This window comes from Malaclemys terrapin, chromosome 10 (genome assembly GCF_027887155.1).
Source record: "Malaclemys terrapin pileata isolate rMalTer1 chromosome 10, rMalTer1.hap1, whole genome shotgun sequence".
Lineage (NCBI taxonomy): Eukaryota > Metazoa > Chordata > Testudines > Emydidae > Malaclemys > Malaclemys terrapin.
Genome location: NC_071514.1, coordinates 62,344,093 through 62,370,147, shown reverse-complemented (window position 1 = coordinate 62,370,147; position 26,055 = coordinate 62,344,093). Strand labels below are relative to the sequence as shown.

At 41.4% G+C, this 26,055-nt stretch overlaps 1 protein-coding gene across 1 annotated transcript in view; it reads left to right on the top strand.

Annotated features, from left to right (window-relative positions):
• Window positions 1-26,055, top strand: part of USP7 (ubiquitin specific peptidase 7) — a 102,914-nt gene that overhangs the window by 73,578 nt on the left and 3,281 nt on the right. The window contains exons 16-30 of the mRNA XM_054041016.1: window positions 3,687-3,821; window positions 8,411-8,512; window positions 10,442-10,547; window positions 10,984-11,076; window positions 12,358-12,425; window positions 14,582-14,682; window positions 16,053-16,206; window positions 17,103-17,170; window positions 19,431-19,539; window positions 19,631-19,708; window positions 20,128-20,228; window positions 20,827-20,926; window positions 21,898-22,017; window positions 24,346-24,417; window positions 24,767-24,857. Of these exons, the coding sequence (XP_053896991.1) occupies window positions 3,687-3,821; window positions 8,411-8,512; window positions 10,442-10,547; window positions 10,984-11,076; window positions 12,358-12,425; window positions 14,582-14,682; window positions 16,053-16,206; window positions 17,103-17,170; window positions 19,431-19,539; window positions 19,631-19,708; window positions 20,128-20,228; window positions 20,827-20,926; window positions 21,898-22,017; window positions 24,346-24,417; window positions 24,767-24,857 (1,498 nt within the window). The remainder of the gene's footprint in view (window positions 1-3,686; window positions 3,822-8,410; window positions 8,513-10,441; window positions 10,548-10,983; window positions 11,077-12,357; window positions 12,426-14,581; window positions 14,683-16,052; window positions 16,207-17,102; window positions 17,171-19,430; window positions 19,540-19,630; window positions 19,709-20,127; window positions 20,229-20,826; window positions 20,927-21,897; window positions 22,018-24,345; window positions 24,418-24,766; window positions 24,858-26,055) is intronic.

The window sequence follows — 26,055 nt, the reverse complement described above, 5'->3', positions numbered from 1 at the left end:
ATTCTGCCCCTCGTGTTTTTACTGAATGTGTGGTTGTGACGGCATATCTCAGGAAGAAAGGAATCCACATCTTCCAGTATCTGGATGACAGGTTACTGAGGGGCAGGTTCAGAAAGGAAATTCTTGCTCACATCAACATTATGCTGTTCTTGCGCGATCATCTAGGTCTCATCCCAAACACTGGGAAGTCAACTTTGGTTCCCACTTCGAAAATAAAGTTCATTGGGGCCCTAGTAGACTCTAAAAGTTTGAGAGCTTTTCAGGCAATTTACTACCTTTTGCCTCAGTGTGAAGTCTGACTTCAATGACAGTTCAGGTGTGCCTGAGGCTTTTGGGCCACATATCCACCCGCTTGCACACAAGTGGCCCACTTCTCAAGGTTGCACCTTCTCTACCTCTACATTTGGCTCAGGATGTTTTACTGTCCAGCTCTTCACCCCGTATAGATTGTTTCATCTTCCTCCACAGGTCCTGGACTCCTTGCAGTGGTAGATGCATCTAAAGAACATATGCTAAGGTGTTCCCTTTGTCCAGCCTTTGCCAACCAGGGCTATTGTCACTGACTCCTCCTTGATGAGTTGGGAGCACACCTGGGGTCACTGAAAGTTCAAGATATGTGGTCGGAGCAGGAGTCCTCACGTGCTGGAGCTATGGGCCATGTGCAATGCATGTCGTGCTTTTCTGGACTGTGTCAGGGGCTCAATGGTTCACATACTTACTGAAAATGCTACCATGACACATTATTTGAACAAGCAAGGGGGACCACTCTCCATGGCACTTTGCCAAGAAGCAATCAGTTCGTGGCAGTTCTTCATTGAGGAGAGTTGACGACTTGCCTGGGGTCCAGAATCATCTTGCGGACCATTTCAGTAGGAATTTTTCCCTGAGTCACGAGTGGACTCTGAAGACGAGTGTCCTCCAGGTCATTTTCGCAGCTTGGAGCATTCTGACGATTGACCTGCTTAGTACAAAGGACAATGGGAAATGTCACCTTTCTGCTCTCAAGGGGACCTCAGTCCAGGCTCCCTTTCCAACACTTTCCATGTCAGCTAGCGATCAGCTCCCCTGTATACATTTCCCCAGATCCTGATCATCCCACATATCATCCTTAAGCTGAAAGCGGATCAAGCCAAGCTCATTCTCATTGCCCCAGCATGGCCAAGGCAGTGCTGGGTCTCTGACCTCATGCTGTCAGTTCAGTCTCCCTTATTCCTTCCTCTCCATTCTGACCTACTCACAGACAATCAGTCACACATTGCATCCCATGCTCAGCTCCTAGCATCTCCCAGCATGGATGCTTTGCAGCTAAATGGGGAGGAAGAACAGTTTTTGGCAGCTATTCAACAGGTTCTACTCAACTGTAGAAAGCCTTCTCTCAGAATGGCCTATTCAGCTAAATGGAAGTAGTTTTCGGTGTGATCACTGGCCCTCAGAATTCAACTGATGCTGGTTTCTATCCATGACATCTTGGAGTGCCTGCTGTACCTTCAGTTGTGTAGCTCATTGGAAGTGCTTCTGGCAGCAATATCGGCATTTCACCCCCCCATTCAGGGAAGATCAATTTTCTCCGATACTATGGTAGCAAGATTCTTAAAAGGACTTCTTCGTCTCCATCTGGTCTGAGAGCTGGTTTCTCTATGGGACCTTAACGCAGTCCTAGCAGCTTTAATGGGACCCTCATTTGAGCCTCTGGCGTCTTGTTCTTCTCCGCTTTTTGTCAGAAAACTGCGTTCCAGGTAGCGATAACGTCCACGAGAAGAGTGTGAGAGTTGCAGGTTCTGATGGCGGAACCTCCTTATGCACAGTTCTGATAAGAACAAGGTGACTTTATGACCACACCCAAAATTTTTGTCTAAAGTGGTCTCTCAGTTTCATTTGAACCAGGTATTTACCTGTGTTCTTTCCCAAGCTGCATTCATCTCCTGAGGAGCAGCCTCTCCATACATTAGATGTCAAATGACGTCTAGCCTTCTATCTGGACAGGATTAAACCGTTTTGTGCTTCGCCTCACCTGTCTCATATGCAGATCCGATGAAGGGTCAAGCAGTCTCTTCACAGACTACCTCTAAATGTAAAACAAAGACTGCATATGAAAAAGGTTCAGCTACACCTCCTCAGCAGATGCGAGCTCATTCTGCGAGAACACAGCCATAGTTAAAGGTGTTCCTCAGTGATGTCTCAATATTGCCTATTTGCAGGGCTGCTCTGTGGTTGTCCATATATGTGTTTACGAATCATTACACCATTATTGCATCTCCCAGGGTGGATGCAAGTTTTTGTAAGGTTGCCCTGCAATCCTTGTTTGGGTAGACTCCAAGCCCCGTGTCCTGGGATGGGTACTGCTTGAGAATCACCTAAGTGGAATTTATAGTTGCATCTACTTGAAGAAGAAGAAACGGTTACTTACAGCGATTGTGGTTCTTCAAGATATGATGCAGACATGTATTCCATGACCCAGCTTCCGTCCCCTCTGCATCAGAGTCTAGTGTCTGGGCGTCTGGTGCGAAGAAACTGAGAAGGGTCGTGGCAGTGCTGCCTCATGTAGCCTTGGGAGGTGCTATGGCCAGTAGGTGTGAGTGCCACTTCCCTACTGGTACTGATAGGCAAAATTCTCCAGCTCCGGTGCATTGGGTGCACGCACATCTAAGTGGAATACACGTCTGTGTGTCATCGCAAAGCACCACAGTTAAAGTAAGTTACCATTTCTTACACCTGCGAATGTCACCTTGAGTCCTGATGAAATTAATAGTACTCCTCAGGTATATTCATGGCCATTTCTGTTGGTCCACTGTTTATTGTACTTATACAAGAATATAACTTTTCATGGCTTTTTAGAGAGGATTAAATTATTATATTAGAGGAAAAGGGCTAGACTCTTACAGTGCAGTGTTAGGGTAGCTCAGGAGATCTCCCATAAATTACTTTCTGAAATTGAAATATAGCTAGTTATAGCCCCCAATTCTGGACTGCAGCTGAGCCGAGTTCACCATGTAGGAGTGGAGGAGAACTATGTTACCTTTGCATCTCTCACATTTTTAGATGGCTAGGGACCAGAGCAGTTCCCAGTGTTACCTAGAATAAGCCCTGTGGCTGCTGTTCGATATACTGTACTGCTATGGCTTCCTGTGGAGCCATCCAGCAGCACAAAATAGGCAGAGGTTGGCCCTACACCAGAATGAAATTCTACTTAAACCAGGGCTTTTCCACAGTGGCAAGATCTCCTGGGTGTGTGGTTCCTGTACTCCCCAGCAGAATTGGTATATTGATCAGAAACTGGTCCATAATATTTTAGGCCCCATTCCTGGAAACTAAGGCCCTATTCTGGGAAACACGTTACTGACTATTCCTTTTGAATGCAGAGGCACTTCTCTAATGCTAAAATTATTAATGTGCATAAGTGTTTGCAAGATTTGAGCCTAAATGCTAATGGCTTTGTGCTGTTTTTTGTCAGAACGTTTGGTATATTTGTGAATTTTTAAACGTGGTTTTGAGTAGCATAGTTTGTCTTAAATTTCATTAATAGCTTATATATTTGAAAACTTATTAACACAAAATGATTTAAGTGTGAACATTGACACTAACCAATAAATCAATTAAATTCAGAGGCAAAGCTTACATCAGCAGTGTTTCTGATTCTTCAGCTGTAAACTATATATAAGTAATGTTTATAAAATGTTCAATTTCAGATAGTGACAGAGGACCAGTTCTGTGGCCACCAAGGCAATGATATGTATGATGAAGAAAAAGTGAAATATACTGTGTTCAAAGTATTAAAAAACTCCACACTTGCAGAATTTGTTCAAAACCTGTCTCAAACAATGGTAAGTTTTTTCTGTAGCACAGTAACTAACTACATGTTTTTAATACATTTTGTTTACTTTATAATCTTTGAATTCTCTTGGTATATGTGACTGCTTCTTTGAGTAGTGTCCCTGTGAGTGCTCCAGTGTAGGTGTGCTTGCGTCCCTGTGCTCTGTTTTTAGGACTTCGGTAGCAGTATCCGTTAGGCCTGCACATGCACTGTCTGTCTCTTCTTATGCTGCTCCATGAGGCTAGTTGGCACACTCAGGCTAACCCCCATCAGTTCCTTCTCTACCGCCCCTGGCTAGAAACGGAGCTATTTGCTTTTCTGTAGTTAGTTAGCTTCTTAGTTGTAGTTCTAGTTGTAGGGGTTTTTTTTCTTTCTCCTTATTTTTCCCCTTAAAGAAGAACAAACAAAAAAAACCTATTTTATTTTCCTGCTTCTCTCCTCATTGGGGACCTTGTCCCTACAGGGTATGCCCAGATCACTGGGCTTCAAGAAGTGCTTCTCTTGCAAAGAGGCAATCCCTATCGCAGAAAAGCACGCCCATTTGCTGTCTCATGGAAGGCCACATTGAATAAAAGTGTGGTCTTTGCGAATAGCTCAGGCCCAGGTCTCATAAGGGTAGAGAATTCAGGCAGAAGATTATCTTCATGGAGGCGGCTCTTGGACCCTCTCCATACCCGTGCCACGAGTCACCTTTCAGATGTGAGTCTTCCCCATAGCCTTTAACATCTAAAGGCTGTGAGTCAAAGAAACAAGGCGCTGACCCCTCTCACAAATCATCAAAAAGAGAGCAGAAGTCCCCGCAGTGAGCCCCAACGTAGCCGTAAACATTCTCCGGCACACTCGGTATCCTCAGTACCACCAGCACAGAGACCTTCTTGGTCCGGTGCTCATGGAAGTCCTCAGTGGCAGATACTGTTGACAGGCCTACAGTCAATGGGCACAGGCACCGAGTCAACGGCACCTATGGACAAAGGCAGGAGTAAGCAGTCCTCTAAGAAAACATCAATACACGATTCCTCATCGGTACCGACCTTGACACCTCATCTGACACCAGAGCAAATGGTATGGGCAAGACCCCATCCACCACAATACTGCCAACAATACTGAGTCAGATGGCACCACTGGAATTCCTGCACTCCACACATCGGGGTCTCCTCTTCTCCGTGCCGGGACCTCCGCACCGAGTTCGCTTGGCACAGGAGTCTTCCCCACTGCTCTACCATGCTCCCCTACTTTCCAGTGAGAGCTTGGACAGTGAATCTGAGGAGGTGGCATCTCAGTACTCCTCAAAAACTCCTTACGGTGCCCAATATCAGCAGAGCCTCAAGGATATCCTCAGATGGCCCCACTACCACTATCTTGGCATGGCCATCCATGGGCATCACCACCAACCTCTATGCTGCCACCCCAGTGGGACAAGAGGTAGTTCATCTCCTCCAGTTAGGAGTCATAGAACCAGCACCTCGAACATCTAGAAGGCAAAGGGTTCTACTCCTGTTATTTCCTAATACCCAAAAGGAAGAGAGGTTGGAGACCCATACTAGACCTCAAAGCTCTCAACAAGTTTGTCAAGGCTTAAAAATTCAAGATGGTCACTTTAGCAACAGTCATTCCAGCGTTGGAACAGGGAGACTGGTTTTCAGGACACCTATTTTCATATCTCAATTCTAGCGACTCTCAGACAATTTCTCAGATCCTCTCTAGGATAAGACCACTATCAATACAGAGTGCTCCACTTCAGACTGTCATCGGCCCAAGAGTATTTTCCAAGGTTCTCTCAGTAGTGGCCGCCCACTTACCCTCCCAAGAGATCATGATTTACCTGTATCTGGACGATTGCCTCCTCAGAGCCCAGTCTTTACAAGAGGCTCACTGAGTCACCAAAGCTGCAATACACTTGTTTACAGAAGTGGGTTTACAGATCAACGCCTAGAAATCAGCCTTCACTCCAGTGCAGCACCTAGTATTCATTGGCACTGACCTCAACTCTAGAGACCAGAGCTCCCCTTGCTCAAACAGATTCTTCTCTTTAGCCACACTCATATAGACCATTCAGAATTGCCTATAAATATCAGCCAGACGCTGCCTACAACTCAGGGCACATAGAAGCGGGCACAGAGGTAATACCACATGCCAAAGCTTCACATGTGGTGCCTCCAGATGTTTGTGTACAGCCCAAACAGGGACAGACAAGATAAACCGCTTTCAATAACCACCTGGGTCAAAATCTCCTTAGATTGGTGGAAAGACCCAACCAACATTTTCAAAGGGATCCCCTTCTTGCAAATCCGCCCATTGTTGCTTCTAATCACTGACACATTGCTCATGTGGGGTAGGGGGGGATGTGCATATCTAAACGTCCTTAGTACCGTCACAAATGGTCACCCACAGAGGGATCCCTTCACATCAACCTCCTCAACCTAAGAGCAATCAGGAATGCCTGTACCCACTTCTTCCCGATGATCAAAGGATCACACACAAGAGTCCTAACAGACAACGTAGCCTGCATGTACTACATAAATCAACAAGGGAGAGCCTGATCACTCTCCCTCTGTGCAGAGGGGATGAGATTATGGAACTGGTGTCTCCCCCACAAGGTCACACTGTCAGCAGACTACTTCCCGGAGGCACATAACTTGATAGCAGATAGTCTCAGTCACTAATTCCCACATGACCACAAGTGGGAGCTACACCAAGTAGTACTTCACAATCTATTCAGGCAATAGGGGACACCGACAACAGACCTTTTTTGCTACTTGAACAAGAAATGTCCCCGCTACTGCTCCAGAGCAGGGATAAGACAGAGCTCCCTGGGTGATGCCGTCCTCCCCTGGGATGGGGACAACTTTACACCTTTTCTCCTTTTTCCCTACTGAAAGTCCTGCTGAAAATTTTAAAAAAGACTGAGCACACATCATTCTGATCGCTCCTATTTGACTGAGACAGACCTGGTTCCTTTACCTGTCATAGCTCGCAACATGCCCGCCAATCACTCTCCCAGTCACTCCGTACCTACTGTCCCAGGACAATGGATATCCCCCACATCCCAACTTGAGGGTTCTCTGTCTCAAGGCATGGCTCCTTCTTGGTTCAAATAACTAGAAAGTTCCTGTTCAGAGGACATGCAAGAGGCATTATTACACAGTAGAAAGTCCTCAACACAACATACTTGCGTGCAAAAATGGTCCAGGTTTTGGATTTGGTGTACTTCCCAACAAATCTCCCCGACATCCGCGACTCTTCAACATCTTAGACTATACTCTGGCCCTAAAAAGATTGGAGCTGACTGTAAACTCTCTGAGTCCACCTATCGACTATAACAGCCTTCCACCTCCAGTAGAGGTATACTCAGTGCAGTCACACCCAATCACCAAAAAGTTCCTCAAGAGTATAGTAAACCTCTTCCCACAACCTTGACTTCCTCCTCCCACATGGGACTTAAACCTGGTGCTGAAAGAACTAACTAGGCCTCCCTTCAAACCCATAGCCACCAGTTTCTCAATGAAAACCACTTTCCTGATCGCAATTTCTTCAGAATAGAAGAAAGAGCAGCTCTGATGGCACATCCCCCCCCCACATGGTAGTCTTTCAGGGCAAAGTTATGCTCAGGCCACATCCAAAATTCATTCCTAAGGTAACCTCCCATTTCACGTGAACTAATTGATTCATCTTCCAACCTTCTATCCCATGCCTCACCGAGGCGCAAGAGAGGCTATATTGCACATTCTAGATGTCGAGAGAATTAGCCTTTTACCTGGCCAGGACAAAGGCTTTCAGAAAGTCCCCCCGGCTTTTCCTCTCTATTGCGGAAAGATCCAAGGGCCCAGGAATATCAGCCCAAAGGCTCTCCAAGTGTGTCTCGAACTGCATCAGACAGTGTTGTCAGGTTCTTAATATAACCCTTCCACATATTATTCATACATACTCTACAAGGTCTATCTCCTCATCTGTCGCCTTCTTCAAGAATGTCACTATCTTAGAGATCTGTAGAGCGGTGTCAGTCCACACTTTCGTGGAACATTATGGGATCACTGGGGACTCCGCCACTGATGCCACCTTCGGCTCCACTGTGCTGTCATTGGAGTTGGGTCAGTTAAAGAAGTCTCAGCCCTCTGGAAGGGATGCTTCTCGGGAATCACCTACAGTGGAGCACCCATATGGACACTACTCAAAGAAGTAGTAGCTACTCACCTTGTGCAGTAACAATGGTTCTTTGAGATGTGTCCCCCTGTGGGTGTTCACAACCCACCCTCCTCCTCTCTACTTCGGAGTTCTTGTGAATGACACTGTGGTAGAGAAGGAACTGAGAAGGGGTTAGCCCACGTCGCTGACTAGCCTCGTGATGCAGCATGAGGAATGAGAGTACATGTGTGGGTCTAATGGACACTGCTACTGAAGTTCTCCCATCAGTAGTGTAGGGAGGCAAGCACACCTACAGTGGAGCACCCATAGTGACACACACAGTTACTGCACAAGGTGAGTAACTTCTTTTTGTCATAGTTTGAATGTTTGTACACTGACTAGTTTTGACTGGTTTTATTAAAGTATTTTAATTTTTTTTTTAAATTTTCTTATAATTTCACCTTTCTTTTAACTTAGGGATTTCCACAGGATCAAATACGGTTGTGGCCGATGCAAGCTAGAAGTAATGGAACTAAACGACCAGCGATGTTAGATAATGAAGCGGATGGCAATAAAACTGTAAATATTTGCTAATAGGGGAAAAGTTAATTCTAAGTCTGTCTCATTTACAGTTCCAACAGTAAAGATGTGGCCTCAGGACATCAAAATCTTAAGTGTTGGAAACTAACCTATGTCCCCTGTAACACCATAGAAAAACTTGTGAAATCTGGGACCAGTGTACAGTAGCCCTTGATTTAGAGTAGATTTGAGATTTGGCAGATTGATTTTGAGATTTGGCAGATCTAGATCTTTTTACTGTAATGAAAGGAGACACAATCATTATTCATCTGTCACTAACCTTAACTTTACATTTTACTACATAATATAAAATGTAAGGGCAAATATGTTATGAGTTCCATGAATGCTTTAGAAACTTCATAAAATAAAATGTTGCATATAAATATCAATAATATTAGGGATACGAAAAGTTGTATTAGCCCCTGTGTTAAGTTTATCCTTAATTTTTGTTCTTGCTAGTATAATGGACATGGACGGAAATAAAATATTTTTAAACATACAAGAGAGTTCACTTTAAGTAAAATTCTGTGCAGTTTAAAGTTCTGTGTGTAACTTTTTAAAAAACACACATCGAAAGCAATATTTGATATTGTTTTGCTTACTTTAGCAAGCTGGTAGAGGATTGCATATAATCTTTAGCTCTCACCAACATAGCTAAAAATGACGGACTTTTCCCAACAGTGTAAGATTCCTTATAAGTTCTTGGTTTGTTTTAATTTAAATTATGCAGTTTGACCACTCCACTAAGTTTTCTGCCTATATTAGGGTTACCATTCGTCCGGATTCCCCCGGATATGTCCGGCTTTTTGAGCTAAAAATAGCGTCCGGGGGGCAATTTGTAAATGTCCAGACTTCCCCCCTCCCCCCGCAGAGCGTGCGCGGCTAACAGGGCAGCCAGATGGATGGTGCCACTTACATGGGGCTCCGACAGCCAGAGAGAGCCCCTCCTCCGCCTCCCCTGCAGCGGAGATCACTTCCTCCCTCCCTGCATTCGCAGATCGCCTCCCGCAGTCTGGAGCTCCTCCCCCACTGCTGCCCAGTGTGTGGGACGAACGGCTCAAGCCGTTCCTGAGCTAATTCACAGAGACATTAAGCGAAGGCCAACAACAAGGGGGCCAGGGGGTCGGAGAAGGGGCAGGGGGGTTTTGGAGGGAGCAGTCAAGAGACGGGGGGGGGTCGGGAGTTTGGGGGGGGCTTTCTGGAGGGGGTGTGGATAAGGTTTTGGGCAGTCAGGGTACAGATAGGGGGTAGGGTCCTGGGGGGCAGTTGGGGGGGGGGGAGGTCTTAGGGGACAAGGAACAGGGAGGCTTGGGGGGGGTCCTGGAGGGCAGTTAGGAGCAGGGGTCCCAGGAGGGGGCAGTCAGGGAACAAGGAGCAGGGGGGAGAGGGGGTTTGGGCGTTCTGAGGGCGGGGCAGTCGTGGCAGGAGTGGGGAGAGGGATTGGAGCAGTCGGGACAGGAAGCAGAGGGGTTTAGATGGGTCGGGAGTTCTGGGGGGGCTGTCGGGGTGGAGAGTGGTTGGATGGGGCGTGGGAGTCCCGGGGTCTGTCTGGGGGTGGGGGTGTGGATAAGGGTTAGGGCAGTCAGATAGGGGGTAGGGTCCTAGGGGGCCAGTTAGGATGGGGGGAGGGCCTCAGGAGGGGGCAGTCAGGGGACGAGAGGCAGGGAGGCTTAGGTAGGGGTGGAGTCCTGGGGGGTAGTTAGGGGCAGGGGTCCCAGGAGGGGGCAGTCGGGGACAAGGAGCGGGGGAGGGTTGGGGGTTCTGAGGGGAGGGAGTGGGAGTGGCGGGGCTAGGGCAGGACAGGCGCGGGGCTCCTCCCGTCCTCTTTTTTGCTTGCTGAAATATGGTAACCCTAGCCTATATGAAACTCATCTAAAGTCATTTTTTGCTCATGTTGTGTTTTATATATCCTGCTTCCTAAACAATCAGATGATTGAGCTTAGTGACAATGAAAATCCATGGACAATATTCCTGGAAACAGTAGATCCAGAGATGGCAGCTACTGGGGCAACATTACCCAAGTTTGATAAAGATCGTAAGTATATATGCTAAAATTTCAGAAAATACAAAATCTCTTATTCTATATGTACCTGAAAATCACTGAGTGCTCCTTCTTTGGCGCTCACTCTGCCTGATGTACTGTCAGATTGTGGCTCTCAGTATAGTTTGATCACCTGACCTCATTTTGTGTTGTCCTCTTCCAGGTTGGAGAGAGACTGGGATTTCAAATGTTCTAGTATGAATAAAATTCATTTAATCAGCTGTGTGGGGGTTATTTGGCTTCAATATTTAAAAAGTATTTTAAGGAAATTATCTTGTTACCAGGTTACATGTTTTCTTATTAATTAAAGACATTGTTTTGTGACTACTGTGGCCTTGAGCATGAAAATGGAATTTTACAATTAGGTAATCCTCAGTTGTGCTCAAATTATGGCTTTACTTCAGATTATTTTTTGTTTCTTAACTTGTAGATGATGTAATGTTGTTTCTGAAGATGTATGATCCAAAGACTCGGAGTTTGAATTACTGTGGACATATCTACACACCTATATCCTGTAAAATACGTAAGTCTTTAAACTCTTGTTGAGCTGTAATATAATATGATCAATTATATAAATATAGCATTTTGCATTTAATGTTAGTTATACTGTTGAAAGCGAAATTCAGGAAATACAAAAATGAAGGCTTCTACAGCAGCATTAACCTGTTTGTTGACGGGCATAATGTTTTCTATTCCTATGTTTATGTGATAAATGTATAATTTGGTATATTTTAAAAGTATGGCATGAAATATGCAAGGTTTGCAACATGGCTGCAGGAACCTTAACATTTCTATTTCCTAACTTAAATTCAACTGGGAAGCCTTAATGGTTCATTAATATAGCTTAATATCCTCCCCCCTCCCCCCCAAAGAGAGAAAATTGTTTTTGCTCAATAATTGTAGAATTTAAATGTCCCCAGCGAGGCTTTGAAGTTTACATGTCATTGAAATGAATGGGGTGGGGGAATTGTGAGTTCCATCTTTGCTGCTGAGATTTAGCTGTAGACAGTTATCTGCAAGGCTGGGTTAATGGGGCAGCAGTCTATTGATTTTTGTATTGGGCTGGCTGTATCCTTCTAATTTTATTTAAAAATATAGGATTTACAGTGTGTTGGTGATTACAGCAAATGTTGCAGAATCACCCTAAAGTCTCAGGATCTGCTTTTCTCACTTGTTTTCTTATTCCTGAATGTTACAGTTTTAGTGTTCTGCTGCAACATTTTGCAAAATGACCTCAGGCAAATTGTCCCAGCAGCAGCTGCAGCCCCTATGCCTGTCTGGTTAGACTATGTGTGTAAAGTTCTAGTGCACCTCACTCCTATGTGACATCATAAAGAGGGTAGAGCTTCATTAAGCCCCACTGAAAAGCCTTAGCGGATGTGCACTGAACGTGTTCAGAAGTGATACTCGGATTTCTTATTGTTAATAATGTCTCTGCCCATAAGCAAAGTAAATGTTGCTCTACATTAACAGTAACTTACGTGCAAAATGTTATGCGTAAAACTTTTTGGTTTTGCTCTAGCTCTGTTTATTTTTTGTGTGTGGTTAAAAGTATGGCATTATTTTACACTAGCAGAATTGAGATGGCTGTGCAAAATTTCCTCAAATTTAAAAAAATAAAAATAAAACCCCTTTTGGGTTAAACCTGAGGATGGGAAGTTTCAATTTAAAGGAGAAATTTGTCATAAAATTGGACATCTGAAAACTTGGAGCGTTATAATGGAACCTTTTTGCAACCTTAATCATAGCTTTCGCTACTAGCGAAAGCTATAACATACTTCACACTTCTTTTTTTTCCCAATAGGTGACTTGCTTCCAGTTATGTGTGAGAGAGCAGGATTTCCCCAAGAAACTAACCTTATCCTCTATGAGGTTTGGATTGATTATTATTCCTACAATAAATCTAGGTTTGTGTGTCATTAGCAAGTTTTTCTCTATGGAAAAACTGCAATGTATATAAAAGATTTTAACCACTCTATATAAATACAAAGAACATGTCACTAAAATAACATTTTAAGTGAGAAATAAAATAATTTTAGATATTACATTTAGACAAGAAACCATCACCACACAGAAAGCCAACTGAGGCTTAGGTCCCATTGGAAACTCTGAAAATCAGTCATTTTCAGAGTGCTTGTAAGGTTAATTTCATAACTTTAAAAAAAAAAAAAAAGTTAATAGCTAGCTTTGATTACAAACAGTTGGTTTAACAGTGAAGTTTAATCAGCCACATGAGGTTAGCCTCCTCTTGTTGATTAGGTACAATGCTGTGTCACCAAGAGACGAGTTTCACTGAGATAAAATGGTGCCATTCACTGAATGGAAATACTCAGAGTGATCAGTGTTCCTGAACTATTGAAAAATAATGTATAAAATTAATCTGATTATGTATTTTTATTTTAATGAATACTTATGTAGCTCTCTGTGCTATTCAAAAAATCATTACCATTGCCTTTAATCTGGAGCTGAATTCAGAGAAACTCAAATTCTGAACACTTGCTCTGACACTTGCTCCCATATTAAAAGCCAAAATCCTTTAAGATTTTGTTGATATTTTGCATCAGCGTGACTAATAATTTAGCCACAAAACCCTGTTAAACTCTCTCAAGGTTGTTAGCATTCCTCCTCCTCCAGGATTGGCTGTTAGTTATGATTTGGCTGCATATTCTAGCAAATATTTTAAAGTAACAAACTTTACAGCTTGTGCATCAGTTAACAAACAGAGCTTTCACTGTTAAAGATGTTGTGCCCAGCAATGTTTGGTTAATCTGCTGTACCCCAAAAGTTATGGCTCTGAAGTTTTTGAATACTTGAGCACAAGAGAATATCATTAGAATCCTAACTTTAAGATCAATAATCAAAAACGTCACTAGTAATTTGTGACTAAAAAGTCCTACCCTTTAAAACTTCTGCTTGCACAGTCTGAGGTAAGGAAAACTTTTAAACTCAAAAATATACATTTACCTTCATGGAAGTCTCTGTGCTGTTAGCACTAAATCTATGCATGTTCCCAAGTCACCGTGATAGCACAGCTGTTGCTGCTAGCAGGGCTGGCCTATGTGCTCCCAGTGCCGGACCCGCTGCACGTGACTCTCCAGCTGTGGGGAGGGAATGCTGCATCCTCTCCTGCCTCCACCACAGTATATGAGGCAGCAGGCAACCCTTTCACCAAAGTGTAGGAGCAATACATGTTTATAACAACTTTAAATTGCTCTATTGGGATTTGAATCTGCATTGAGGCCCTTGCTACAGTAGGAATGAGAGCTCTAATGCCACTAGGTGCCTGCTTTGCTAGCAGCCACGCTGCTCTCAGTGATGGTTCCTGGGGCATGTACAGAGTTCCGTACTAACAGGCAGAACTGCTACCAGGGAACTTCCATATATACAGTCACTTCCAAATTCACATTAAACTTATAAAAGCTCCTTTTTTTAAATAGTATGGGTTAGGACCACAAAAGATTCTGCCCCCTGTTCCTTTAAACAAAAATATTTATATTCCAGTAAACAACTCGCAATATATGTGTATTATAGTGATTTAACTAGTGTGTATGTAATACTCTGGGGGCTTTCCACTCCTTTTGAAAAGGAGAGGGCAGCCTGTTACAGTGAATCGGTTTCACCTTGCCAAAAACAAACTAGTATTAATTGGGTTCCACTACTATTCTGAAAGTTGCGTGATTTGAAAAATAAGTTTTGGAGCATTGGAGAATTTTGAATTGGGGCTGGCTATTGAGGTGGTGTGATGGACTATATAAAACATTTTAAAATGGATTCAATTCAACTAAAAGAGAATCTAGTGCAAATTTCATGGATAAAGTAGAAATAGTAAACTCTATTGGGAGCAGTGACGTTGGTAAATGAAATCTAATTTGAATTAAAAAACCATCAAAATTCACCCCCCCATTCATTTAAATTTAGGTTGAAAAAGGAAATAAGTCATCTTCCATTATGATATTTTTGCAGCTGTGAGGGTTTCTTATTTTGTCATTTATTTCTTCTGATTGTTTTCCCTATTGTTTTTACTGCAGGAAGTTAAACCGAATTTAACAGAGAGAATTCAAGACTATGATGTATCTCTTGATAAGGCTCTTGATGAACTCATGGATGGTGACATCATAGTGTTTCAGAAGTATGTGTTTTGAAGGGATGGTTATAATCAGGGTTACATCACCTGGTTCACTTAAATTTAAGTGGAGAAAGATTTTCTATTTAGCAGTTTTAACAATGATTTTCAAATGTTGAGAAGCATAGTTGCTTAATGGCAGACATAGTCAGCAGTACCAACTTACTGGTTTGGAGGGGCGGGGGAATTAAACTATTCAGAATATTAAACTGTCACTCTAAGATTTAAAAATACCTCTTCACCCTGAATTAGAAAACCAATAAATACTGAAAAAGATCTTCACATTGTGATAATGTTAAGATCTGTGTTCAGCAGGTAGTCTGAATTCTGCAGCTTTGCCCGTGGAGCCACCATAACTGAAATACTATACTGCAGAGCCTAGTTGTAATTCTAATCTAAGTCTCTGTGTTATAACTACTATAACTTCAGCCTAAACTAAGCTGCCTCCCTTTCCCTCTTACTCATGTTCCTTTACTAGTCACACATTGGCCTACAGTGATGACATGCTTCTAACTTAACTGAGCACATGTTCAAATAATAGGGATGTTGGTGCTTATTGGAGGTTTCTCCAAGGCAAAGGGAGAACTCCTACAGCTTATATCCAGTAAAGGGATCTTACTTAAGTTTGTCAGGGCTATAAATCAGAATTTCTGTGCTCTTACTCCTGATGGTCACACCCAACTGTGTTGCTCTGTTTCTCTCCATGGGCTGACAGTGGGTGGAAGCCAGCTAGTCTATCTTCAGCACTCTTACCCCAGATTATGTGAGATGAATGTATTTCTCATGTCATGCCTTGGAACTCGCATTCCCTGTTGACCCAGTTGGTGTTATGCACCTTTGGCTGGCTGCTGACTTCTGGGTAAGTGCACAGCTTGTACACTGGTGCTATTGATCTGCCAAGAAGATAGGGGTACCAGTCAGTAGTGACCCATACTAATGTCTATACACATTTCACATCTGTGGTTCAAGGGATGCTATTGTACATCCAGTCATTGTGCGAAGTGACTAATAAAAACCTTCCATGAGAATGTAAGATGTTTTCAGCAATGTAGTAAAGGTATGTGGTAGCATACCGGGGAGGGAAGGGGGAACCAGTGCCATTAGACCGTGCTCTCAAACAAATGAAGTCAGCATGCTGCCAAATAAGTAGGTATGGTGTGCAAATGTGTTAGAAGTCCTTGCACAGCACATATATATTCAAAAGGTATGAATCATGGCTGACAATTACAGTCCTGGTGTGTACAAATGGTGGATCTTTAAAGGTTTCCTAACTTCATTTCTGTATTTCTCAACAATATTTTTGATTTACTGTACAACATGTTTAACACCTCTAATGCTTGTATGATGTAGATGGTACAATTTGTCTGCTTTTGTAGGGACGACCCAGAAAATGATAACAGTGAACTGCCAACAGCAAAAGAATACTTCAGAGACCTTTACCACCGTGTTGATGTCATTTTCTGTGATAAAACTATCCCTAATGATCCCGGATTTGTTGTTACTTTGTCCAATAGAATGAATTACTTTCAGGTATGTATTCCACTCTACTTTGTTTCCTCTGCTTTTGTTTTCCCATTCACAGCCGTGTGGGGGCGTGTTATATAATAAAATCAGATTCAGATTAATTAGTAGGTCAAGATACCACTGTTTGGATGAAATGTTCTTAGACGAAGTTTTTCAGGGCCTGGGCTGTGCTTTCACTTCTGTTTTTTCACCTAGCACATTGTGTGTTCTATTAGAAACAAATAATTCCCGTCTCCTTTTCATACTTTCTACCTTGCCTTTTTAAAGTTTTCCTTAAAGAGCCACTTACTGCTCACAGAAAATCTTAAATATATTTAGATAGATTCTGCCTATGTTAACACAACTTCAGTTGTTTCCTTTCCAGAGTGTTTTCCTTTTTATTACTAATAACAGTTGGTTGTATGAAAACAAGAACTTTCTTCTTTAAAATGCTATTCTGCTTTGAAAAGTGACTTTCTAAAAATGACATAGAAGGATTGCTCACATTCTGAGAATGACTTCCAAATAAAATTTGCTCATGTACAAGAAAAAGATGTTTTGTTTTTAGACTGTTTTCCCCATCAACCTTGGGATCTGCTGTGTTTTCTGATTTTTTTTTTTGTATCATCACCAGTAATAAGATGCAGCCAAATTATGCCTTCATGTATACCTATGCAACCTAATTTTCCTACAAGGTGTTAATGGGTCTAGAATCTTCAAGAACTGGTGGTGGACACCCATTTAATATACCAAATACATCCGCTCTTGGACTCTGTCACTATTCATGTAGGTAGTATGTATTATATGTCTCTGACTGGATTATTGGAACGTAATATGGAGGTAGTATTAAGCATAACCCTAGACAAAGCAGTGTCATAAATAGTTTGTCATTTAGAAGTTTTAAAAAGCTTTTATTTCTACAGGTTGCGAAGACTGTTGCACAAAGACTTAATACAGACCCAATGCTACTACAGTTTTTCAAGTCCCAAGGGTAAGATGAGTTCTGTTTACAGGAACTTTTTAGTTTAGCTTTGTCATTATTTACAAAATACCTTTAAACTAATTTTAAATAATTTAAAACTAACAAATTACAGTTAGGTTGTCATTTAATAGCTTTTTCCACATTGCCACAAAATTAATTCTTTGCTTAGTTACATTTTATTTCAGCTAACATCACCAAATATTTCTTTTCAAGAACTTTATAAAACGTGCATTTAATTGCATATTGTGAGCACTGTGTTTTACATTGTTGATCAAACTGATATGTGAAGAGAGCATTAACCTAGGTGATAGGTATACTGTTAATTCACTGCTGCACAAAACACTAGGGCAGCAGATGTGTCTGTCTGGGCTCACATAGGTTTTGAATGCATCACTTTGCAGCGAGTTGTCTAACCAGTTTAAAGAATTATGTTGACTGGTTTTAAAGGGAATCCTTCATTTAAAGGATGATTGCCAGCCACAGTGGACAGTTTTATATCGAGGTAATGGAGAAATGACATTCAAGAAGACAGACTACAAGCTAAATTGAATTGCAAGCTTGCATTTCTAAAGTTGACATATTAGTGATTTTTTTTATTCTACTGAATTGACGCAGATACTGAGGGTTTTTTTTTATACTTTCATATAGTACTCTTTGAACACTGAATTGAATATGCCTTTCTGGGAAAGGTAGTCTATATACAAAATCAATTAAAAGTATTTTTCCTTAATTACATCTAAAACTATTATATATTATGGTTTCTTGGGCTCATTTCAAATGGATACTTGTGCATTTTAAGTGGCAAAATATATCACTGGATTGTAGTGGAAGTAAGTCTTAATCAAGTGTTAGAGGGACCTTCCCTCCTGAGTCTCTGTCTGGTGGGGAAAAAGAATCCGAGAGGAATGATAGACACAAATCAATGGGATGAGGAATCAAAGTAGCTGAAGAGGAAGTTAAGGAAATCACACTTGTGCCTTCATTGGTGGAAGAGGATCAATGGGATGTGTGGGGAGGTGTAGGTCCATGGGTGAATGTCTCAGAACAATGTAGTGAAAGCTGAGTGTGCCAAGAAAGAAGAGTATGTGGCTTATCTCAAAGTGAGGACATGTTTTTAGTGGGAAATGGGCTGTCTCTTGGAGATCTGGGAATGATGAGTGAGTATCAAGGAGGAAATGAGCATTTGTGGGATAGAGCCCTTCTCTATTCTGAAAGGGGTGCACACGAGATACGAGCATCAGCAGCCACTCTCACCATTGATGCTGGCATGTCAGTGCATTGTTTCCAAACACAATTGTAAAACTGTGTTGTCTGTCAACAAAAAATTATGGCATAATGTGACAAAGAACAGCACATTAGTAGTTACTCCTGTGGTGTGTATGGGCCCATAACCACAGTTGCCAAATTTCACGCAGTAAATAAGCACCCCGACTTTCACAACAAGCCAAAAATCATGCTAATCCCATTTCAAACCAAGCCAGTCCCTAAGAACCCCAGCACTCTGTGTGTGTGACTAGGTTCCCCCAGCGTGCAGTCTGGGACTGTGGTGAGCCCACTATGCACCCCTGACTCTCTCCTCCCCCCCACCCCTGCTTGCCTGGAGCTGATCAAAAAAAAGAAGCAACAAGCTACAACAAACTACAAGCCAAAAACTAGCCAACAAGCAACTCACATTTTTTTCGCGGGTTTGGCATGTCTGCCCATAAACTGTGACAGGGAGAGAAATTAAACCCTAATTCTTACTCTTGCAAATGTAAGTTATAGTTCTTTAAAATTAAATATCTTCCTTGATACTCAAGGATCATGTACCTGGTTTTAGTAACCCACTATAGCTTTTTATAGATTCTATACTGTTGTCACTGGGAAATGTTATGTTTTTTTTTTTTTCCCCTATGGCTCCACAAATTAAGCCTCTAGAAATAACAGCAAGTATAGGAACTGCTGCACGAACTCATTCTAAGTGTTGGAGGAACCTCTATCTGCCATTGCATAAAGATTAAAGATGTGACTTAAAAAAAAAAAAAAAAACCACTAATCCCATTGAAAGTTACTGGGAATTGTGCTTCTCCATCTCTTATGTGCATTTGAAAATCTCCCCTTAAATCACTATGAATATAGTGCTGCATAGGTTGGGCATGCCAGTTTCATTCCAAGGTGAAATTTTATAAATTTGAGTACTGGAAGTTAAATTTATTTTGCATTATTAACAGACGTTTACTTTGTGGTGATGGATTATGAAGTGATATTTATATGTTGTTTTCTTGTATAGTTATAGGGATGGCCCAGGTAATCCTCTTAGACATAATTATGAAGGTACTTTAAGAGATCTCCTGCAGTTCTTCAAACCTAGACAACCTAAAAAACTTTATTATCAGCAGGTATGAGTCCTTATTTATACCACTGTGCTTTTGTGCTTTTGTTGCCTTTACAAGAATGTCTAAAGTGTATCTGTTTTTTTTTTCCCCCTAGCTTAAAATGAAAATTACTGACTTTGAAAACAGAAGAAGTTTTAAGTGCATATGGCTAAATAGCCAATTTAGGGAAGAGGTTAGTATAATTTTATTACCACACTGGATTCATTGTAATTTCTTTTCCCATAAGTCTTTGGATAGTATTGTGATGACATGTTGCATCTTATATAATGTTGACTTTTAAGGATTAAACCAAAAACATAAGATTTGTTACATATTTTTTTAGTAATTGTACCTCTTTGAAATTTCCATTCAGAAGAAAAGTCGCATCCATTGCTTTCTGGGCAGTGTCCTGAAAATGTTATGTGGCTTCCATAGTACTGTTTCTTGGAAAGAGAATTAAAAAAAAAAAAAAAACTTGTTTTTTATGTACACGTCAGTGATCATTATCTGTTGAGCAAGGTCTAATAATAAGTCAGATTTCAGTGTTTTCTGTGCTTTGGTTTCAGTTTCTCTAATCATTGATTGTCTCATTTTAAATATTGTGTTGTAAAGGAAATAACACTATATCCAGATAAACATGGGTGTGTACGGGACCTGTTAGAAGAATGTAAAAAAGCAGTAGAACTCTGTGAGAAAGGTTCGGGAAAACTAAGGTAAGTAGAAAAGGTAGCTAAAGAAAACAGTTATTTTAAAATATAGATCAATGGATATGACTGTGTGGATTTCACCTAACTGAACAATTTTATGATTTAAAGTACAATGAAAAATCAAATGCAAGTTAACATAGTCTGTCACTGTGGGTTTAAAAACTGTTAAGGGCTTTAGAGCTCTTAGTTTTTGGAATATCTGCAACTATAATTATGAGCTAAATTTGTTTAAAAAAATTCTTATGCCACTTCCTAGAATTAAATCCTAACGACACTTAACATTCATAGATTTCAACTACAAATTCAGACAAATTACAACGGTTTATTGCATTATCCAACGGTTCATGCCATTAATTTTCCAAGAATAAAGACAGTCATATAACTTGGAGAGACATCAGAAGATAATTTAAATGTTGGCTTATGCTGCAGATACACTCACTATTCAGGACTGAGTTTACTGCTTAATTATTCCAAAGTAGGAATATATTTCTAAAATAACTATTCAGTATTAATATTTAATTCTGGATATAGTAATATGCTAAAGGTTTAGTAGATGCATGTTGCATTGATTTTTAATTCTTTTCCTATTCATTTTGGTTTTAAGGCTTCTAGAAATTGTAAGCTATAAAATAATTGGTGTCCATCAGGAAGATGAGCTGTTAGAGTGTTTATCACCAGCAACAAGTCGAACGTTTCGAATAGAGGTAAATGTTTTATGGTTTGTTTTGTTTTTGTTCATTAAAGAAATATGAGGCACTTGTTTTTGAGAGGGCTACATTCTCCAAATAGTAATTATCCATCCTTAGATTCTGATGTTCAAATATTGTGACCATTGGAATGATTGACTAACATGATTTTTTTTTTAAGAGAATCCCTCTAAAAATAGTAAAACCTAGTTTCTCCTTCACTTCAGAATAGTTTGAAGTTCTTGATCTTGTAACAGTTCCACTCTTACAATAACATTTGAGCATAAAATGTTAACAGGAAATGAAAGCTTTGCAAGGAACTGTCCGTGAGGAAATTGCCTCCTCAGCAGTAATTCCAAGATTGACACAGGGGCTCATACTGTATATTTTTATGCTTAGGCCCTATTTTCCAATAAGAAAAGGAGTCTGTTTGTGCCTGCATACTTTATTCCTTTCCTTCTTAATTAAGGTTGGATTTTTAAGTCAAATGAGAGAGGTTGGGTGTGACTTTTCTCAAGATTTGCATTCAGTGCGGCAAACTTTTTTTTTTTTTTTTTACTTTAAATAATTTAAGCATTGAGAACTTTGCTTACATCAGAACTCATAAGTAGAAAATGAAATTAAGCTGTCAATACAAATTTGTATTGCAAGGAAGCTGGAAAGAGAGCATTGTGTTATTACCCTGGCAGCCACTTACTAGCAGTTCATGAGCAAATCAGTGCTCCTGAGGACTCCCAGCTTCTGCTGTCAGTTAAAGAAAAATGGCAAATAACAGAAGTCCATTAGCAATAGGGCCACTTCCATATCATGTCAAACAAAAGCTATTTTCAGAAGGACTGGTAAAAAGAAAGGACAACATAAGTATGTTGTTGGTCAACTTGTTAATTATGTAAAGACCATTAGTCAGTGATGCTTTCTGATATTTCATGTTAATGTTTATTGTGGCACCTTTAACTTATCGTGATCACCGTGTTTATATCTTAATATAGGAAATCCCTCTGGACCAGGTAGATATAGATAAGGAAAATGAGATGCTAATCACAGTAGCACATTTCCACAAAGAGGTTTTTGGGACATTTGGAATTCCATTCTTGCTGAGGATACACCAGGTACAGCATGTTTCTGTTGTTCCCCTGTGGTGGTATTTACGTAACATTTCTTTAACTTCCTATACGAACAAATGTGTGATAGGTGTCAATTTATGTATTAGAGCATCACCTCTATAGAAATGCTTCTCAGAACCATTCTAAACTGACATTTGTTTTCCATCTGTTCTGAACTATGGAAGAAAATTCAAGTGGAATGTGACTAAGTCAATGAACTGGCATTCAGCAGTTCTTGCTTTTTCCATAGACTCCCTGTGTGACTCTGGTCAGGTCATTTAATATCTCTGTGCCTCAGTTCCCCATTTGTAAAAACAGAGAGACTTCCTCTCTTGCCTGTGGTTATTTTAATATTGTGTATTTGAATTTAATATACAATATTTATAATATTGCCTTGCCTCTGTTTAGATTGCAGTATCTTTGAGGTGGTGACTGTCTTCCTGTGTGTGTGTATAGTGCCAAACATAATGAGACCCTGATATCAGTTGGGGCACAATTGTAATTAAAATATTCCTTGTGGCTTGAAATTTCTCATGGTTAGTGTTTGCCTAAAGGTTAATTTTTTGGTTAATACGAAGAAAATAGGCTTTTTTTTTTTTTTTTTTTTTTAGTGATGGCTATGAAAAATGAATACTTTTAACTTTCCACAAACCTTGTTCCAGTATACTTTATAGCTCTTACCTCAAATGGCTTGTTTTTAACACTTAGCATACACTTTATCTTCAAGGACAATGAATGCCTGCAAGATTCAAAATTCTAACCCAATTGTTTTCAAAGTTAGCATCTTTTTTTTTGTTGTTCTCATATGCCAGTTCATACAAAGATTATCTAGTTTTGTAAGATTTTTTGACCCATAAATCTGTGTATTGCCACAGAATTCAGAGAGACTAGTTGTGTGTATTCATATTTGTAACCAGTGCCAAATAAACCTTGAGTACTATTTTTAAGGGAGGCCACTTGTTTTGGTTTTTCCTGTTCCTAATGGCTGACTTTTGATCCTTTTCTTTTTGGTGTTTTCCAATACATCATCTTTTGTGGATTTATAAAATAACACAAGGCAGAGGTACTTAATTTCAAAAATAATGCTAGCTGAGGGCAAAAATTCACAGGTTATAGGGATTTAAAATGACAATGTGCTAGAGAAGATATTTCCATTTTTTTAGAACACTATTTTTCTTCTGGTTGCAATATTTCTCACTTGTATCTTGGCCTTAGCCTGATTTACACAAATGTCAAAAGTTGGCAAGCATATCTAAACAAGGATTTGAATAAATTAGGAACAATTTGCATACAAGTCACTGATAACCCCGTGTGAATTGAAAATGTAGATTTCACTTACTACCATGTCATAGTACAGGGGTGGGCAAACTTTTTGGGCTGAGGGCCACTTCTGAGTGGGGAAATTGTATGCAGGGCAGGGGGTTGGTGTGCGGGAGGGGGTGCGGTTTACAGGAAGGAGCTCAGGGCAAGGGATTGGGGCAGAGGAGCAGTGTGGGATGTATGAGGGGGTCTCAGGGAAGAGGGTTGGGGTGCAGGAGGGGGCTCAAGGCAGGGGATTGGGGTGCAGGAGGGGTGCGGAGTGCAGGAGGGGGCTCAGGGCAGGGGGTGCAGGGCTGGGGGTTGGAGTGCAGGGGAGGTGCGGGATGCAGCGGGGGCTCAGGGCAGGGGGTTGGGGTTTACGAGGGGGCTCAGAGCAGGGAGTTGGGGTGCGAGGTGCAGGCAGGGGGCTCAGGGCAGGGAGTTGGGAGGCGGGATGCAGGAGGGGTTTGGGCTCCGGCCCAGCGCCGCTTACCTCAAGTGGCTCTGAGGTGGCAGCGGCATGCACTGGGGCCAGCCCTGCCTGCCTGCCCTGTCCCCGGCCCCGCACTGCTCCCGAAAGCGCTGTAGCCCCTGTGGGAGGGGGACGTGCACTGTCCTTGCCATGCCTCCAGGTACCTCCCCGAAAGCTCCCATTGGCTGCGGTTCCCTGTTCCCAGCCAATGGGAGCTGCAGGGGGCGGTGCCTGAAAGCAAGGGCAATGCATGGACCCATCTGCCCCCCCCCCCCCCCCCCCCCCCCCCGGAGGCCCACAGGGACATGGTGCCAGCGCTGCCGCGGGCAGGATCCAAAGCCCTGAGAGGCCGGATCTGGCCCGCAGACCGTAGTTTGCCCACCCCTGTCATAGTAGGTGGTACTGAAATTTCTGTAATAGTTTCTGGAAATAACTGGATAATTTATGTAATTGTACTGCAGTGCAGGATTTGGCAGGAAAATCACAACAGTCACTATCCAATTTCTCTTTATAATGATGATTTAAATTATATTTTTTGATATCTACTGTTAAAAAATTATTAGGGTGAACACTTCAGAGAGGTGATGAAGCGGATTCAAACAATGCTGGACATCCAAGAAAAAGAATTTGAAAAGGTAACATCATGTTGGGGAGAGTTCATATTGCAATTTATTTATCCTGAGTTCAAAATAAAAAAAGCTCTAATACAATGTACTTAAGGATTATAGAGCAGCTGTTTTACCATAAGAGACGCAGTTTAGATCAAATACTATTCAGTTTTCATCAGATTATGGGATGAGGGGCAGGAAAAAGGTGCCATGTGGGAATGTTGGAAATAATACTTTATAGGGTTTCCCCTTCCTTTGTTTGGAATATGTTCCACTTCAGATTAAGACTATTTCTTAATATACCAAATATAGATAGCTGAAAAAACTGTAGAGTTTTATTTCCATTCAGACTCTTAACAGTTTGTTCCTTTTGAAGTTTAAGTTTGCCATTGTAATGATGGGTCGACACCAATACCTAAATGAAGATGAGTATGAAGTGAACTTGAAAGATTTTGAGCCCCAACCCGGTGAGTAGCTGGTTAATTTAACTCTGTTGTTTTAAATTGCAGCAGTTACTCTGTCATTTGTTACTTATGTAGTTGTTGTCCCTGAGTCAGGAAATAAAAAGGTACATTAGTGTCCACCCACAATATGCTTTATGTAGTTCACTCATGTATTTGTATATAAATATTAAATGTATATGTACACTGTGTTGTGTTAGCATGGGAGAATACATATTTGCATTCTTAATGTATATATACCCGCACATACTTACAGAACCACTTATTATTCCCCCATGAGTCAAATAAAGCGTGTGCACCTAAGTGGCTGAGTACTATTGAACACACACGTGCGCGCACACACAACCACATTGTACAAGAGAAGAAAGCTACATGTAAGCTAAAAGCTTTGCTGTATTGCTCGTCTTACTCTAGTTCGTATAAATATTTGGTTTCTTCATTTTTATTGCAGTAACGTACATATGTAGTATTGCTGTCGAGTATAAAGCTCCATTCTTATAAACCTCCTAATTTTAAGACTCCCCCGAAGGTGGTTGAACTCAGATTCTTCTCATCTACTTGTTGTAAAGAGAGACCATAATAAGGGTTCGGTGAAGGTGGAATCAAACCAGAACAGAGCGTTAACTAGGGATGTTGTATAGATATACTTCGCTGAAATGGAAACTAATCTGTACTTGTCTGTGTACCCTGTTCACCATGTTCTTTACGTGACTAATGCTTAGAGCTCCATTCACCATGCTTGCACAGAGAGAAGCAGAGCCAATACACTCTGTGGGCTTTTTACCCAGGGAAAAGCAAGCAGTGTTTGTACCACAGCCTTCTCTTAGGGGTCCCACTAGGAAAGGGTAGCTTTGAATTTACAATTGAAGCTCCAGTGTAAGCTGTGTTGAATCAATGAATGTGTTCCCTGGCCTTGCTACCCATTTTTATGGACCCTCTCTTCTCTCTCAATGAAGATGCTACTGCACAACGAGAGTGCTTCTCCTGTCAGCATAGTTAATCCACCTCCACAAGAGGTAGCAGCTGTGATGACGTGAGAAGCCCTCCCATCGACATCGTGCTGTCTACACTGGGGTTAGATCGGTGTACCTGTGTTACTCAAGGTTGTGGATTTTTAACACCCCTGAGTGATGTAGTTAAATCAATGTAAGTTTATAGTGTAGACCTGGCCTAAGATGTAGCCAATGTGTAGACTTTTACACAC